This window comes from Dermacentor andersoni, chromosome 2 (genome assembly GCF_023375885.2).
Source record: "Dermacentor andersoni chromosome 2, qqDerAnde1_hic_scaffold, whole genome shotgun sequence".
Classification (NCBI taxonomy): Eukaryota; Metazoa; Arthropoda; class Arachnida; order Ixodida; family Ixodidae; genus Dermacentor; species Dermacentor andersoni.
Genome location: NC_092815.1, coordinates 50406353 through 50422828, shown reverse-complemented (window position 1 = coordinate 50422828; position 16476 = coordinate 50406353). Strand labels below are relative to the sequence as shown.

At 45.6% G+C, this 16476-nt stretch overlaps 1 protein-coding gene across 1 annotated transcript in view; it reads right to left on the bottom strand.

Annotated features, from left to right (window-relative positions):
- The window catches only part of LOC126542315 (neuronal acetylcholine receptor subunit alpha-10-like), a 188600-nt gene that overhangs the window by 16140 nt on the left and 155984 nt on the right, over nucleotides 1-16476 (bottom strand). Inside the window, exons 4-5 of the mRNA XM_050189334.3 lie at nucleotides 10573-10682; nucleotides 8081-8261 (exon numbers count right to left, since the gene is read on the bottom strand). Coding sequence (XP_050045291.1) covers nucleotides 8081-8261; nucleotides 10573-10682 — 291 coding nt within the window. The remainder of the gene's footprint in view (nucleotides 1-8080; nucleotides 8262-10572; nucleotides 10683-16476) is intronic.

Below are 16476 nucleotides of genomic sequence, written 5' to 3'. Positions count from 1 at the left end.
TCCGGTGCTCCCGAGCTTCTTCTCTTGCGTCTGTAGGTCGCCTGCTCGTAGCTCGACGGTCCTGTCCGTGAGGAAGTCCTTGATGTAGTTGTAGGATCTTTCCCCCATGTTGAGCTTGGAGACTTGGGACAGAATCGCCGAGTGTTTCACCTTATCGAAGGCGCTCTGCAGGTCGAGCCCTAGGATGGCTTTGTTGTCGCGGGCGCTGCCACCATCATCGATGATTTGGTGTTTGAGCTGCAGCATCGCGTCCTGCGTGCTGAGATGCTGTCTGAAGCCGATCAAAGTGGCCGGGTACAGCCCTTCTCGTTCCAGGTAGTCTTGCCACCTGTTGAGCAGGACGTGCTCCAGCACCTTGCCCACGCAGGACGTGAGCGAGATGGGCCGGAGGTTATCCGTGTCCGGCGGCTTCCCCGGCTTGGGGATCAGGATGGTCTTGGCTGTCTTCCACAGCTTTGGCAGCGCGCCCGCTCTCCAGCACTTGTTGTAGTATTTTGCGAGCTTTTCAATCGAGCCGTCATCGAGGTTCTTGAGCGCCTTGTTCGTGACAAGGTCCGGGCCGGCTGCCGACCGGCTGTTGAGGTCGTGCAGGGCCGCGCGTACCTCCTCGACGTCGATGTCACGATCGAGCTTCGCGTTAGGCAGGCCGCTGTAGCGCGTGTTGTTCGGTAGGTGTAGTCGGCAGGTATTTGTCGTTAATGCGCCTGGTGACTTCATCGACGCCGTGTGCTGAGACCGCCCGATGTATGAGCCTGGCGAGTCTGCGACAGGGTTAGCTGTCCCACGCCAAGATGTTAAAAAGGCTCTAACGTGATGTTCTCCGCATTGTACTGTCCCGTAGGCTTTGATGCTGCCGACCATAGTACTGCACAAGTTAGCAAAAATGTACCAAGCGAGTGAAAGTTAAGAGAGGAAAGGTAGGGTCGTCAACCAGACGAGAATCTGGTTTGCTACGCTAAGTTATTAAAGAAGTGTGGCTGCCGGTGTTGAACTTAGTACCAGAGAAACTTCATAATCCAACAGAGAAGAAGAAGCAAATAAACTCTATTAAAAACAGTGGTCCGGCAGTTTTGGCTGTGGTGGCCTAAGGTGGCGGCTCAAGGTCCTTGGACTCGGGCGGCATCTTCGGCTTGCCGGACGGCCCAGAGCTGGTCTCCCAGCTCCGAACTTTTGAGAAAGTATTTTTTTTTATTTATGCTCGCCGCGTAATGGCTTGCTAAACGATGACACGTGCCTGGTCATTGCAGGCTTAAACGACCTAATGGCATTACCTAAACGCGACCATTACCTGCGCAGAACGTAAAAGTGTATATGATAATGAGCCCTTCGCGTCGCGAGCAGGGACGCGTCCTTTTTAGCCATCCATGAGTGCTATTACAAGGGTGAAACGCAACGCTAATTGAAAAGGTACATATGTAGTTTCGTCATTGCCTGTTGCTTGATAAGTAACTGACAGAAGTCTTGATGTAGTGCGGGAAATTACTTGGTATTTTCTTACCGCAGTGCTTGAATAACTAGTCGGCGGACAATCGCCGTGCCTTTCAACCAGGCGTGTATGGCATGCTCGTTACTCTTATAGCTATGCATCGGTGGACCCTCGGCTAAGAAGATTACCCTTATGCAATCTCACGAGACTCTTTCGACTGCATTGCTAATGGAATTTGCCAAAGTGTAACGCACGCTCGTAAGCAGCGGTTACAAGGAGCATTAGAGATCGGGTTCTTAGTGTGCATCTTACTTGGACTAACATTAACGGACTTAGAGTGCTTCTAAAAGGCCGTTGATCTTTCGTGCAAAGGTAGATGACTGGGATCGCAGTGCACAGTTTACTTTCCTGGACGCAATTTATCAAGTAGTTGTAAGTGAATGGTTTTGTTTCATTCAGGTTTGACTTCTCAAGGATTTTGTGTTCGCACAAGCCCCTTTCTTCTTTTTTGTAAAGTTAGTTGAGCAAATTGGATGCGCCACTATTTTTTGTAAACGCGGTTTGTGTATGATGGACTGCAGGCAAATGAAACAGGAATAATCGAAACTTTAGAATAACAGCTCATCTTATCACGCTCATATTTGGTAGCTCTAGCCCCCTTATCTGCTTTAGTACACTTTAGCCGATTATTTTTTATGTTGTTTGTTTCGATGGGGGCGAAATGCGAAAACACCCGTGTGCTGTTGTGCCATTACCACCAGCCCGGATTCCGAATCTGCAAGATGCAAAAGTATCCTTCGAGCGCCCAAATTCTCCCTTGAAAAGTCAAGATGCTGAGCCGTCAGGCAGTGGTGTCCTGCGGGAGAAGCATCGGCGAGCAACTTGTTCGGACGTGTCGCCAAGTGCCAGACAGCCCGGCGCCGTAGACATCCACTAGGTGACCTCCGGCCCTTGCCTGGAGGTCACCGCGCCCGCCACAATTGAACCAGGTGGCCAGCGCGGTCGCTGGTTGGACCTCTCGGACGACCGTCGAGTGCTCGCTTTGTATTGGGCCGTTTGGGTGACAATGGTTTTGGGGGCTTATAAGCGGAGGCGCGCCGCCTGAAAAACCGGATCCGCCGACCCACCGGGAGCCAGTGCCGCTCTCGACTGGAGCGAGATGTGTCACGCGTTTTCGCCGAACGTTGCCGTGCGGGAACAGTCGCGTTTGCTGTGAGCTCTCGGCACCAGTGCCGATCCCTTCATGTCCTGTATAATGACCTGTATATAGTGTATAAAGTCCCTTTTGTTATTCTCATCGACGCCTGGCTCGGAGTCTTCGCTACCAACGCTCTGTCACGAAACGGGTGACGAGCGCTACGGGACCACCAAGTCGTAATAGTGGTGCAGCGGTGCAAAGTCGTAACAGTGCTTAGATTTAGGTGCACGTTGAAGAACCCCAGGTGGTCGAAATTTCCGGAGTCCTCCACTACGGCGTGCCTCTTAATCAGAAAGCGGTTTTGGAACGTAAAACCCTATAATTAAATTTTTTTTATTCCTTATGTTCTCTATGCTGTTTATCTTGTTATGTAATGTATCTTTAGGTTTCTTTATGCAAGTAACCTAGCGCCTATCCACGTGCTAACGTAGGTGGGAAACTTGAGTCTATGACAATGTCAGAGCGTTAATGTTCGGTTGCTACGCCGAAAGATATGTAAATGAGGGCGAACGTGCACTAATGACTCTGCAGCGGAGCATTTTTTTGTGAACCAATTAATCCGCGTTGCATTAGTAATGCGCCGTCCAGATCGCTAAGTCTGCCTCTCTTTTCACTGACGCTAAGGTTTGAAACCAAACACGGGTGCTAAAAAATTTCAGATGAAGATAACAGAAAAACAAAGAGACCATACGTAAATATAAGGCGCCAGTCTTCCCGAAATGCTGCTTAGAGGAGAGCAGCATTATTAATCCAGTGCAGGGTGTATTCGACACGCGTCGACTCCCCCCCCCCCCTCTTCCTCCCCCTCTCAATCTTTTTTTTGCTTTCTTGCTGTTGACAAAGCCCGTTTTAATGCGTATATTTTTTCAGCATGCCGACTATTCCCATGTGGATAACCTTTTGGAAGGGAGGCACGCACATAAGATAACAATCATTACAGTGCAGGTATCCATGCTGGTGTAAAGGAACTATGAGTACATCAATTGACGTATAGATCTAAATAAAGCTTCTAAAACCACGCAATGGAAAAAATATTGGTTTTAGAAAATTTTGTGATATATTAAAGCATGCGTGCAGCAACAGTATTGTAAACAAAAGTTCAGCAAAACGGGCAAGCACAGCCGTATGCATCCGCTAGAAGGAAACACTTTGTCTGTTGGTTTACTGTGGAAATGTGTCCCTATGAAGAAAAAACAACAGCAAATAATCCAGAGAAAACACACAAGAAATTTTCGATGTTTATTTGAAATGTAGAAACAATACGAAAACGGGAAATCAAACTGGAGGAAAAGGTAACTGTGTGCATATGGGAGCCGAACCCGGATCTTCCAAATCACGCGTGTGGAGCCCTAAAAAAATAATATACCGTGGCGTCCATCCTCCTGCCCCCTTTCTTTGGTATTTGAGTGCCTACAAGAATAGCTCAGGGGTTGTTAACCAGGACCCCTCACGGTCGGCGGATGTGTTGCATTCTTTTAACCGCACGCTCACACCTGCCTTATTTCACAGACGGAGTGTTCACTCGCATTCACAGTTTTTGTTTTAAGATATGCAAGGTGGTCTTTAGAAAGATCATTTAAGACATTAATATGGCAAATGGCTATAGATTAATTTAGAAAAGCGTAATCAAATTCAGTTTTAGTTGCACAGTGCCTTTTCTCTCGTAGAGCAAGTTTTCTTTGCTCACTGAGACATATATTGAACTGGAAGAATTAAAAATCTTTCTTGAAGCGTCGCCAACTTTTCCATTCTTCTACCTCAAGCTTTGCTATTTGGTTCTGAGTCACTATGATTGTTTGAATCTGATTATAGGAATAGTCTCTTCGCAGGAAATGTATGCAATCGATTATTCATCACAAGTTTAAAGTGGACGTTGTCGGAAGGAACTGGTGAACTTTTGCACACCAGGCTCATATTAGAGACTTTTAGCGTGTCCGGTATTCGGACAAGCGCGGGCGGTTTTCCGGTTTAGCGGGGGCGCCAACCTGAGCGGCCAGATTGGTGGCGCCAGCTGGTGGCGCAAAGCTCAACCACACAAACACAGAGCTAATTACTATATTCTGCTTAGCTGCTGGCGTAAATTTTCGACAGTGGCGTAATCGTGTTCACAATTACGCCGCTGCCAAAAATTTGCACGGGTGGCGAAGCAGGATATGGTGAGTTACTGCAGTTTTAGCTATGCGTTTGTCTGGTTGAGCTCTACAACACCAGGCGGCTTTACCACTCACGTTTACGCCCCGACCATCCGGTAATCCGCCCCAACCGCTCCCGTTTACCGGAATAGCGTACAAGCTAAAGGTCTCTATTAATCCCAAAAGGAACGGTCAACATTTCAAGAAAAACTTTTTCGCGATGTACACAACGTAGTCTTCGTCCAATGCACTGCTAACTGCTCTAGCCGCCGAAATGGAGTGCTGAAACTGGAGTGCTGATACGTGTAAATTGAAACAATAGAGACATTTAGCGTGTCCGGTATTCCGGCACGCGCGGGCGGTTTGCCGGTTTAGCGGGGGCGTAAACGTGAGCGGCCAGATTGGTGGCGCCAGCTGGTGGCGCAAAGCTCAACCACACAAACACAAAGCTAATTACTATATTCTGCCAAGCTGCTGGTAGAAATTTTCGACAGTGGCGTAATCGTGTTCACAATTACGCCGCTGCCAAAAATTTGCACCAGTAGCGAAGCAGAATATAGTGGGTTACTGCAGTTTTAGTTCTGTGTTTGTCTGGTTGAACTCTACGCTACCAGGCGGCTGCACCGCTCTGGCCGCTCACGTTTACGCCCCCGCAAATCCGGCAATCTGCCCAAACCGCTCCCGTTTACCGGAATACCGGACAGGCTAAAAGTCTCTAATAATGCATGACGCCATAGATTACGACATATTTTGATATATTTTTGGCGCTATCTATCAGCTCAAGAATCGGTTGATGCATATTTAACTGGCGAGCACTGCGCAGTTAGCGATAATTTCCAGATAGTTCGAATTTTTAATGATTATTTCGAATGATTGTTTACTGGCGATGACAGCATTTTACCGGAATATAGCCTGTGTTGCCTTGCCTTGCGAATAACTGATATCTCGGTGACACAAGAAGGCACTTTTAACCTGCTTCTAAAACTTGATGTAAAAAAACCAACCTGCTTGAATGGGATTCTAAATGCTTTTTTTTTAAAGTTACACTGAGTAGTGTTGCTACTACTTAACTGACATACTTAACTAATATCTGCAAACTCGAGAGGTTCCCAATGACTGGAAATGTGTGAAAGTAATACCGATTAATAAAGGAGGCGCTAAATATAGAGGGAACAACTATAGGCCCGTGCCATTGACAAGCACATGCTGTAAAACACTGGAGTATGTAATACTAAGCACTTAACAGAATTTATTGAAGAGCATAATCTAATTGGCAACCAACAGTATGGTTTTAGGTGGTGCTTCACTACCGTGACCATTTTTACAGGAGTAACACACTTCATTAACCAATGTGTTGACACTAGAGGACAGGTTGATATTATTTTTCTCGATTTCAGGAAAGCATTAAACAAATACCGCATCCCAAGTTGTTACCTAAACTTAGCAAGATCTTGCAGAATGATACGCTCGTAAAGTGGATTGCAGCCTATTTGACAAACAGAAAGCAGGTGGTTTGCATCCAAGGCACCAGAAGTACGAGACGAGCAGTAGGCTCAGGGGTTCCCCAGGGCTATGTCATAGGACCACTGCTGTTCGCGCTTTATATTAATTATATGAATAGTGGTTTCTTGCCCGACGTTTCTGTTAGGCATTACGCGGATGATACAGTTATATACTCAAAGGTAGATTCTATCTGTGATCAGGAAAAACATAATGAAGACTTGGGGATGATAAACTGCTGGTGCCAGAAATGGCAAATGGGGTTGAATCCTTGCAAAGCCGTTTTTATGCCCATTGCCCGAAAAAAACAAGCCTCTGTTATTTGATTACGTGATTCATAACGAACGGCTCTGTCGTTTGTCAGAATATAAATACCTGTGTGTTCACGTCACGAATAACCTGAGCTGGGGCGCCGCATATATGTGTGATAAGTCACACACACGCAAAGAAAGAAAGCTGTGGGTGCTTCGTCGTAAGCTTGGTGACGCGAGAACTGAAGTAACACTTTTAACGTATAAAACTACCATTATGCCATTGATGGAATACGCATATCTGATTTAGAAACCATACACACACATAAAAAACATCGCGAAATGTGAACGGTTTCAAAATAAGGCTTTAAAATTTATTTTTGCCTCATTACGTTGAACACAGCCGGTAACAAGACTGAGGACACAAGTAGCAATTCTTACTGTGCTGCAAAGAATGAACATCACAGCCTGAAATTATTTCCCCAGCTATTGCTTGGCAAATATTTAACTGAAATAACGGAAACTTTCATTATGGACACACCACGCTCCCGCACAAAGCACGGTATAATCGCGGAAAGCCATTGAGACACAAATAAGAGTCATTTGAAAATTCATTTATTGTGTGGGTTATCGATACATGGAACAAGTTACTGAATGGGTGTTGCACTGTGTAATGATGTTGACGTATTTGAGGAGGCTTTGTTGAGCGATCTCACATATTATACTTAATGCCACTGCCAAGTGTTGCAATAAGAATTTGTATGTCCAGATGTACTTCCTTGCTCACTTGTGTTCTGCTGAGTTGTGTTAATATGTGTATTGTGTGATAGCATTTTGTTTCTTTGTTTCTGGCTTTTGCATTTCGTAAAAAAAGTAAAAAACTCTGTATTCACTTTGATAACACCTATATTTGTGCCCAACACAACTCCTGTTTTGACATGTATTCTAAGAGTATGGACACACAGACAAACAAACAAACAAACAAACAAACAAACAAACAAACTCACAAGAAAAAAAAGCGAGCAAGCAAGCAAACAAGCGAACAAGCAAGCAAACAAGTAAGTAAATAAATAAATAAATAAATAAATAAATAAATAAATAAACCTTGAAAATAGTGCCATGCACTGCATTTCTCCCATATGCTAGGTTACTGCTCGTTTTCAATTCTGCGTTACATGTGCCCTAAAGTGAATAATTATCAACCTAATTATTTATTACCACACTGCGAGTTGGAGTGCAAGTAACGTCGTTCCCTGTCACATCAGATCGATAAGATTATGGCACAGAACGGCACTGTCTGCAACACATGACTTTTTGTGTAGGTTTACTCTAAATATATGACCTTGTACAGGCACAAAGAGAAGTCTAGAAGGCAAAGCTGTTGATGAGAAGTGCGCAGGTAGTCTATATAGAATGTGCAAATTCTGTTTTATAAGGACCACAATGCCAAAAAAAAAAAAGAGTGCCTAATCCGTTCGTGCAAACGCAATCGAGAGGTGCGTTTGTTGAGTGCTCTAGGGGATAATCGGTCCTCCTTAGAGGGAACCGCAACATGGAACGCTGCTTCACTCACCTGAAGCCCGTCGTAAATCCAAGAACCGAACTTCATTGTGCACACCTGGTCGTCAAAAGGGAAGTACGTCACGTCCACTGGGCAGGTGCTGCGAAACTTGGTGGGTGGCGGCCAGAACACTCGGCCCTGGGGGTCGATCATGGCGCGTGTCTGGAAGTAGCCCCGCGTGTAGTCGTCCGCACTGCGAACAGAACGCACAGTGACATGCGTAGCTAGGTGCGAGCTTGAGAGAGAGTGTGTGAGTAGAAGACGTGGATGTAAACAAGCCCTTGAACAAAATACAGGGTGTATTTTTTTTAGCTGCACCAATTTTTTTTTTAAGATTGCCTATGGCAGATAACACAATTCTAATCCTTGATCTAAATTGCTCGATGAGGTAGCCATTACTTCTACGAGAAATCAAACGTTCGATTGAATAATTAACGTCATTTTGCTAATTGACTTTTAAATTAATTACCTTACGCCACATATTTCAATCTACAGATTATAGCCGCTGAGTTCGCACGGCGTATCCACTTGGAATGAATTCGCTGGACAGCACCAGTTCCGATATATTAATTTTCAGTGTCCTTCCAAATGCATTAATGCTTCAGTTACCTTACTTATGGAATCGGAGTTTTATGCACTGAAGCACAAAAGTAACTGGAACACCAATGCATTTCGACGGACACTGAAAATTTATCTCGGAACTGGTGCTGTCCAGCGAATTCATCCCAAGTGGATACGCCGTGCGAACTCAGCGGCTATAATTCGTAGATTGAAATATGTGGCGAAATGTAATTACTTAAAAAGTTAATTGGTGTAATTACGTTAATTATTCCACTGAACATCTTGATTTCTCGTAGTAGTAACGATCACCTCATCGAGTAATTTAGATCAAGGGTTAGAATTGCTATCTGCCATAGGCAATCTAAAAAATTTGGTGCAGCTAAAATACACATGCCATGAATGTCGGTTAGCGCTACACTGGATTTCTGTATATCGCACTCAAGCAAATCGAATGACGTGCGTGGGAGGGTTCCCTTAATGTGAGGCATGAGGAGAAACGCACGGCACATCGCATCACTATAATGGGAACGTATACACAACTCCAATGGTAGACAGCCCCAATTTGTATATCAGTCCTACAGGGTTCTCAAAAAAGAAGCTTTGAGACCTCGGCCTTCGGACGCAAAGTGAAAAGTATGGTTGTAATAAAGGTATTTGTCTCTATAGTCCCTCCAATTTTGCTCGGTGTGTCCTTAAGCTGCCGGAAAGCAAACTTTGCGAGACACTCTCAATGGACGAAATGGGCTGGACCGACTGTGCATTAACCGTTGCTAAGCTCGTCGGAATGACATGAACATTAATATTGATATAGAATTCTTTAATCTCCAAGGCAGCTTACTTTATATTTATAGCGTTAAGCTGGCCGAGAACCGTAATAGTGGTACAATCAGCGCCCTGCAGATGTCCATCGTTCAGGTTCTGTTTCGAGGTGCTATCAATGGAAATAAAGTGGGGCTGCTTCACGGTTTCAGCAGTGGCTTGATGAGCAGCACAAACGTTATTCGGTCCATTAGCGACAAGCCATCAAGAGCACAGAAGGAAAGCGGCGAACACCCAGCCAGTTGCTGCCACGCTTTTGCATTTGTGGATGGACAGAAAGGGCTCCCGTTACTTAGTTCGAGTGTCAGGCGAAACTTTCCCTTTGCTTCTCGGAACGCGGTCAGAGTGGCTCTTGTTAACCGCTCTGGGCGCAGTTCCTGCTGACACTTGATCATGCTGTCGTCCTGCTGTTGTTCCGAATCAATCGAGTGCGTGGCGCTCTCTGGAACGGCGTGCAAACAGCTCTCGCAACGCCGTGGAAATGTTCTTGCGTGCCCACAAGCCAGCTTATTCCCACAATGGCGCCTTTGCTTCCTTTGAGCCTCACTTTCCTAACCATTCCCAGCATTGACGCCAAAGTATAGTGTAGCACGCCTCCTACGTTCCTTGCGTATATTTATCGGTCTGGGTTTCTTTTTTGGAGCGTTCCCTTTAGTCGTTGTTCTGAGGATGAAGTACAGTGTTAAAGGCACACAAGGTGCCTTTAACAGTAAGAGTAAACTAGTTGTTGTAGTAGTTATTACTACTACTACTACTACTACTACTACTACTACTTCTGTTGCTGCTGCTCCGCTGTTGCTAGTAGTAATAGTAGCAGTAGTAGTATTATAATAAAGTCATAATGGAACATGACCAACAAGAATTAAAACATGGACGTGCTGTAACAGTACAAGGCTGCGTGCAGATACAGCACTACAAGGCATAGCTTAGTCGATATTGGAGAGTCACGAGCTGTTCTTTTTTCCTTTTTTTTCCTTTTCTTTTTTGCAGGCAGATAACATGTATAGTGAAGAAGCACCGAAACTCCGTGTGTCTGTATGAGGCGCCTTATCTTTGTTTTTGCTCGTCGCAGTTGGAATATCTATGCAGGAAAATGTAGTTCCAAAAGATGATATTGTACTGACTTGTTGTAGAGAACGATGTCTGGCAGCCAAATCTTCTGGCAGGGCAGCCTGAGGTTGCTGAAGTTCCCAAACTCCAACGGGTCCCAGACGAGGTACTCGTCGAACCACTCCTGAAAGCGGAGAAAGACGAGCAATGATTCCGTGCCTGTGTAGGTCAAGAAAATATTAATTCAGAGGACAATGCGTCCCGAATCTGAGAAGTTAGTTGCGTGCGAGGGACTTTGTTGTGTGTGTTTATTAGACCGTGAGAAAACAGGCCACCGAAGGCCTGGCCGCCATCATCATCATCATCATCATCATCATCATCATCATCATCATCATCATCATCACCACCACCACCACCACCACCACCACCACCACCACCACCACCACCACCACCACCACCATCATCATCATCATCATCATCATCATCATCATCATCATCATCATCATCATCATCACCATCATCATCATCATCATCATCAGAACATCAGTGGCCATAGACGCTGAGCCACCGCAATGGTCTTGAGCCATGCTTAAGGAGAAATCGCCTTTTAAAGTGATGCTATGGGAATCGGGAAATAGCGAGAGGGCAAACAAAGAAAGTAAGACCGGATAACCAGACAGTCCTGTATGTTATAGTCACTGCAACAGCAGCCGAATCGTTGACATCCAATCGTTGACACCCAGACGAACAGACCACGATCGTGCAGCTTAAGAGAATCATAAGCGTCGTACTTTTTAGTTCTAATTCGCTAACCTTCAGAATATGAAACTGAATGAACGGATGGAAAGACGAAATTGTTGGATGAGAAGAATTAAGCATCTGGAGAAGGCGCGAAAGTGTGGATCACACTTTAGTTAAAAGACAAATATTGGCAAAATATTGTTTGTTTAAGTAATATTGAGTCAATTGAAGAAATAACCGCTTTACTGTAATGAAAATAACGAATATCGAGAGAGCCCGAGAGCATAAAAAATAAATGTTCGCGATAATCTATATCAGCTCTCCTTGACCCGCCAGCTATTTACCAAACGTACAGTAAGCGCACTGTCTTACTAGCCCTGCAGCTATATATTGTGAAATTGATGAACGCGAGTGATGAATAGCTTGCCTGCCCTATACATGCTATTCGTAAGAGTCGCACACAAAGACTATCCTCCATTAAGGGACAAAAAGGCTTTGACATCGAGAAGAAAGCTCGCTTGCGTAGAGAGTAGATGATAAACCGGAACGGAAAGATCATAATCTCGATAAGATACTCACAAAATTTTTTGTTAAGTGTAGTCGTTCAAAGGAGCCGTGTAAAGTCAATTGTTAGCTTAGGTGACGCGCCTGCATATTCTGTGCAGCGTGAACAGATCTGTGTCTCCGCGTGAACGTTGCACACTTATCGGCCACAACAATGTACGTTCATGCTCCAGACTAGCATGATGCCGCTAAGAAGCAAATGACGTCGATTCGTAGAAGCTACTCTCGACACAGGGATCATAACTGCCCCTAGGGTTCTTTCACTGGGCGGAGCTGTCAGCGTCGCCGGAGAGGTCATTACCGATGGCGATGCCCGGTGAACCGGCAGACTCTGAAAAATGATGCCCTGGTCTTTATCGACAGTGCGATGCCGAATGTCCCAAATGTCAGGGCCTCGTTTGTGCTAATTGCTGTGTCGTAGGAGCCGAGTGAAGCCGCGAAGCACTGCCATGTGGTCGCAAAGTAAAAGCTAGATCAAAAAGGAAAAGAAATGTAGGAGTTGGAGTTGCTATATTTATCGTCTGCAGGAGCTATGACTGATGTTAATATTTATCATTACGAGATGGCTATTTGGCAGTTGTTCAGTGCAGAAAACCATAAAGTTATAATAAAAAAATACTAATATTAAAAACAGGGTCAACAAAGTTTCGACGTTAAAGACGACAACATCGAAATTATGTTTTTTTTAAGTGATCCGATAATTTAATGTTGAATATGCCTTTGTATTCTGCCTTATTCTGTCGCTTCTATATGTTCATTATTCACATATTTCGGACATTAATCGCACCGTATTCCATTGAAATCACGCCGACCCCTATTGGGTCTTCTTGGCCGCTTTTCAATGCATATAGCACACCGCCATGGTATTCTTCAGAAGTCACGGCCCCTACGCATCTGTATTGGGCGACTCGGCTCCACTTCAGGGCCTCCGAACGCTACTCGACAACCTTTCGCCTGGTGGGCCCTAATACAAATCGCACTTTGGGCGAGATGGGCCTCGCGAGCTTCGTCGTCCTCTTGGCGTGGCTGGCGGGTGCTTTGGCGAGACAAGCTTCAGGTGCGTCGATGCTCTCCCTCGCCCTTCGCACATTACGAGACTCACACGAGTGGTCACTCTCCATTGTTGCGTTGGATGTAACTTGGCTGTAGCACAGCAGGAGGCAACAGCGACGCATGCGCTGATATCCCTCCTTTTTTGCAGCTAATTATTCTCTTTAGTTGATTTTTAATTATATCCTTTGTTGCAGAAGCGTACGGTGAGGGGCTAGTTGGTATAGCATTACGAAATCCAAGACAAAACTGCGCAAAAAAAGGGACAAGACGAAGAAAGAACCACACGACACGGGCGCAGACTAACAACTGGTTTAATGCACCATCGCCTCTTTCCCACCAACAACAGAACGCATGCGCACCGGCCACAAAGACAAAAGCAGCTGTCAGGTGGTCAAGCCTAGAAACGCCAACTCCTTGCGGTACAAATGTATGGAAGCTTCGCTAACACATTTATCAGGCCCTAATCTCGCGATTTCAAAGGCTTCGATTATTTCGCACTCTTTCTTATCCCTTGCGCGTCCGACAATCTTAGTCCTGCCGAAAAGTGGGGTACAAGCATTCCCGTCATGCCTGCAGGTGTTGCAATGCTTCGGAAGATGCTGTCCTCTAGAATCATCTAGGGAATTAGCGTGTTCTAACAATCTAATATTAATGCAGCGCCCTGTTTGCCCAACATACACGTTGCCACAACACAGCGGAATCGCATAAATGACATTCGCTCTACAGGGCACAAACTTGTTCCTGTGGTTAGTGCAGCACTCAATTTTCTTTTTTCTATCAGGTCTAACTAAATTGCACAGACTAGACAGCTTATAAGGTGCCGAAAAGAGAACCTGAATGCCGAATTTACCCGCGACTCTCTTCAGGCCATGCGAGACCCTGTGGACATAGGGCATAACTTCATACTTCCTCCTCTCCTGTGTGTCCACCCCACGAGGCTTTGAACTTAATCGGAAGGACTTCAACAGGGACTCTGCAACAGCCCGAAGAAGGGCCAGCGGAAAACCGGCCGACCGAAGGCGATCAGCTTGGGCATCAAAACTGGACTGAACCTTATGAGGGCAGGACTTCACCAACGAAGCCCTGAGGCACGTTGACGCAATCCCCCTCTTGACCAGCTTCGAATGGCTCGAGTTGAAGGGTAGAGGTGCTTTTCTCGACCTAGGCATGTAAGCCCAGCAGAGGTGGGCAGGGTCATTAAAAAATAATTTTAAGTCTAAGAATTGCAAGCAAGAATTTTCAGGAAGTTCAACAGTAAAATTAAAGCTGGCAAAAGCGGACTTGAAGGATGCTAAAACCTCCGGGGCTAGTTGGTATAGCATTCTTTTAAATTTAGACCACAACGACGACTTGACACAGGTGGCATCGGAGGTTTTAGCATCCTTCAAGTCCGCTTTTGCCAGCTTTAATTTTACTGTTGAACTTCCTGAAAATTCTTGCTTGCAATTCTTAGACTTAAAATTATTTTTTAATGACCCTGCCCACCTCTGCTGGGCTTACATGCCTAGGTCGAGAAAAGCACCTCTACCCTTCAACTCGAGCCATTCGAAGCTGGTCAAGAGGGGGATTGCGTCAACGTGCCTCAGGGCTTCGTTGGTGAAGTCCTGCCCTCATAAGGTTCAGTCCAGTTTTGATGCCCAAGCTGACCGCCTTCGGTCGGCCGGTTTTCCGCTGGCCCTTCTTCGGGCTGTTGCAGAGTCCCTGTTGAAGTCCTTCCGATTAAGTTCAAAGCCTCGTGGGGTGGACACACAGGAGAGGAGGAAGTATGAAGTTATGCCCTATGTCCACAGGGTCTCGCATGGCCTGAAGAGAGTCGCGGGTAAATTCGGCATTCAGGTTCTCTTTTCGGCACCTTATAAGCTGTCTAGTCTGTGCAATTTAGTTAGACCTGATAGAAAAAAGAAAATTGAGCGCTGCACTAACCACAGGAACAAGTTTGTGCCCTGTAGAGCGAATGTCATTTATGAGATTCCGCTGAGTTGTGGCAACGTGTATGTTGGGCAAACAGGGCGCTGCATTAATATTAGATTGTTAGAACACGCCAATTCCCTAGATGATTCTAGAGGACAGCATCTTCCGAAGCATTGCAAGACCTGCAGGCATGACGGGAATGCTTGTACCCCACTTTTCGGCAGGACTAAGATTGTCGGACGCGCAAGGGATAAGAAAGAGCGCGAAATAATCGAAGCCTTTGAAATCGCGAGATTAGGGCCTGATAAATGTGTTAGCGAAGCTTCCATACATTTGTACCGCAAGGAGTTGGCGTTTCTAGGCTTGACCACCTGACAGTTGCTTTTGTCTTTGTGGCCGGTGCGCATGCGTTCTGTTGTTGGTGGGAAAGAGGCGATGGTGCATTAAACCAGTTGTTAGTCTGCGCCCGTGTCGTGTGGTTCTTTCTTCGTCTTGTCCCTTTTTTTGCGCAGTTTTGTCTTGGATTTCCTTTGTTGCAGACTATTGACACTGGCTCTCGCATGAAGAGGTATCATTAGATAACATTCTCATGTTGATACGGCATCTACAAGTCACCTAACCGACCATACTGTTTATCGGGAGGTTTCAAGATGATCAGATTCCACAAACGCCAACCCGATGTGACAAGAAAGCCTTTCAGTCATTAAATAATATTTTTATCTGTCTACTCGATATTCTACCCTTACCACTCTAGTGGATCTTATGTAGTTCTGTAAAAAAAATTTGCCTAGCAGAAGGTAACGGAGTATCGCAAACGTGAATAATAAACTTATTTATTTGGGCTTCAACTTCCTAAAACTGGAAAGTGAATCATGTGGGATGCCGTAGGGAAGCCTGGCGGGACCACCAGAAGATATTATCAGACGAAGAGAGAGTATACTGTTAGTGGTCTCACGTCCCCGAGAAATATCAAGCATGGTGACACTACACATACCCCCGCCCCCCCCCCCCCCCCCCTCAGACACACACACACATATACACACACAATGGTTAACTCATCATCTTGCCTGCCTGCTGACTTCACTTGTTCCCCTTGGAACAACCAAACAAGTAGACAAACACTGGCTAAGTATAACTTCCGGTGGTTTCCAAGTATTTAAGCGCTTCTCAACAACCTCGCGTAACCGTGAGAGGTTAACTTGGCTTCCTAAACAGGATGGTTCCCTTTAGCCACCCAAGCGTGTAATCGAGGCGTGTAATCGACCCCAAGCCTCCTGAACCGAAAACCATTTGAAGTCACCCGCAAATCGACCGGTGGTTTCGTCCTTACTCAGGCTCGTTAAGACCTTTCAGACTAAAACGGTCCTAAAATACTCGCAGGTGGAAATTGTGAACTGGGTACAGCAGCCGACTGGGTCATTAGAAGGTGCGTGAAAGAACAGGGGACTGTTACAAATTGTACTGCATTATAGTTTCACTCAAGTGGCATACTTGCTTGTCGCCGCCGTCCGCGCGTAGATATCAAGTCATTATAGCTTTTGGTCAGTGAAGCTGCAGGCACAATCGCACTTGAGGAGTTTTGCTCTTGATTTCAAGCATTTCTAGCAGCAGAAAAGTACAACTTTTTACAAAAGTCAGCCGAGCTCACCCGCATGTTGTTGTGTACGGGAGCCGCAAAGTAAAATATCGATTATATGGCCTATTCTTTT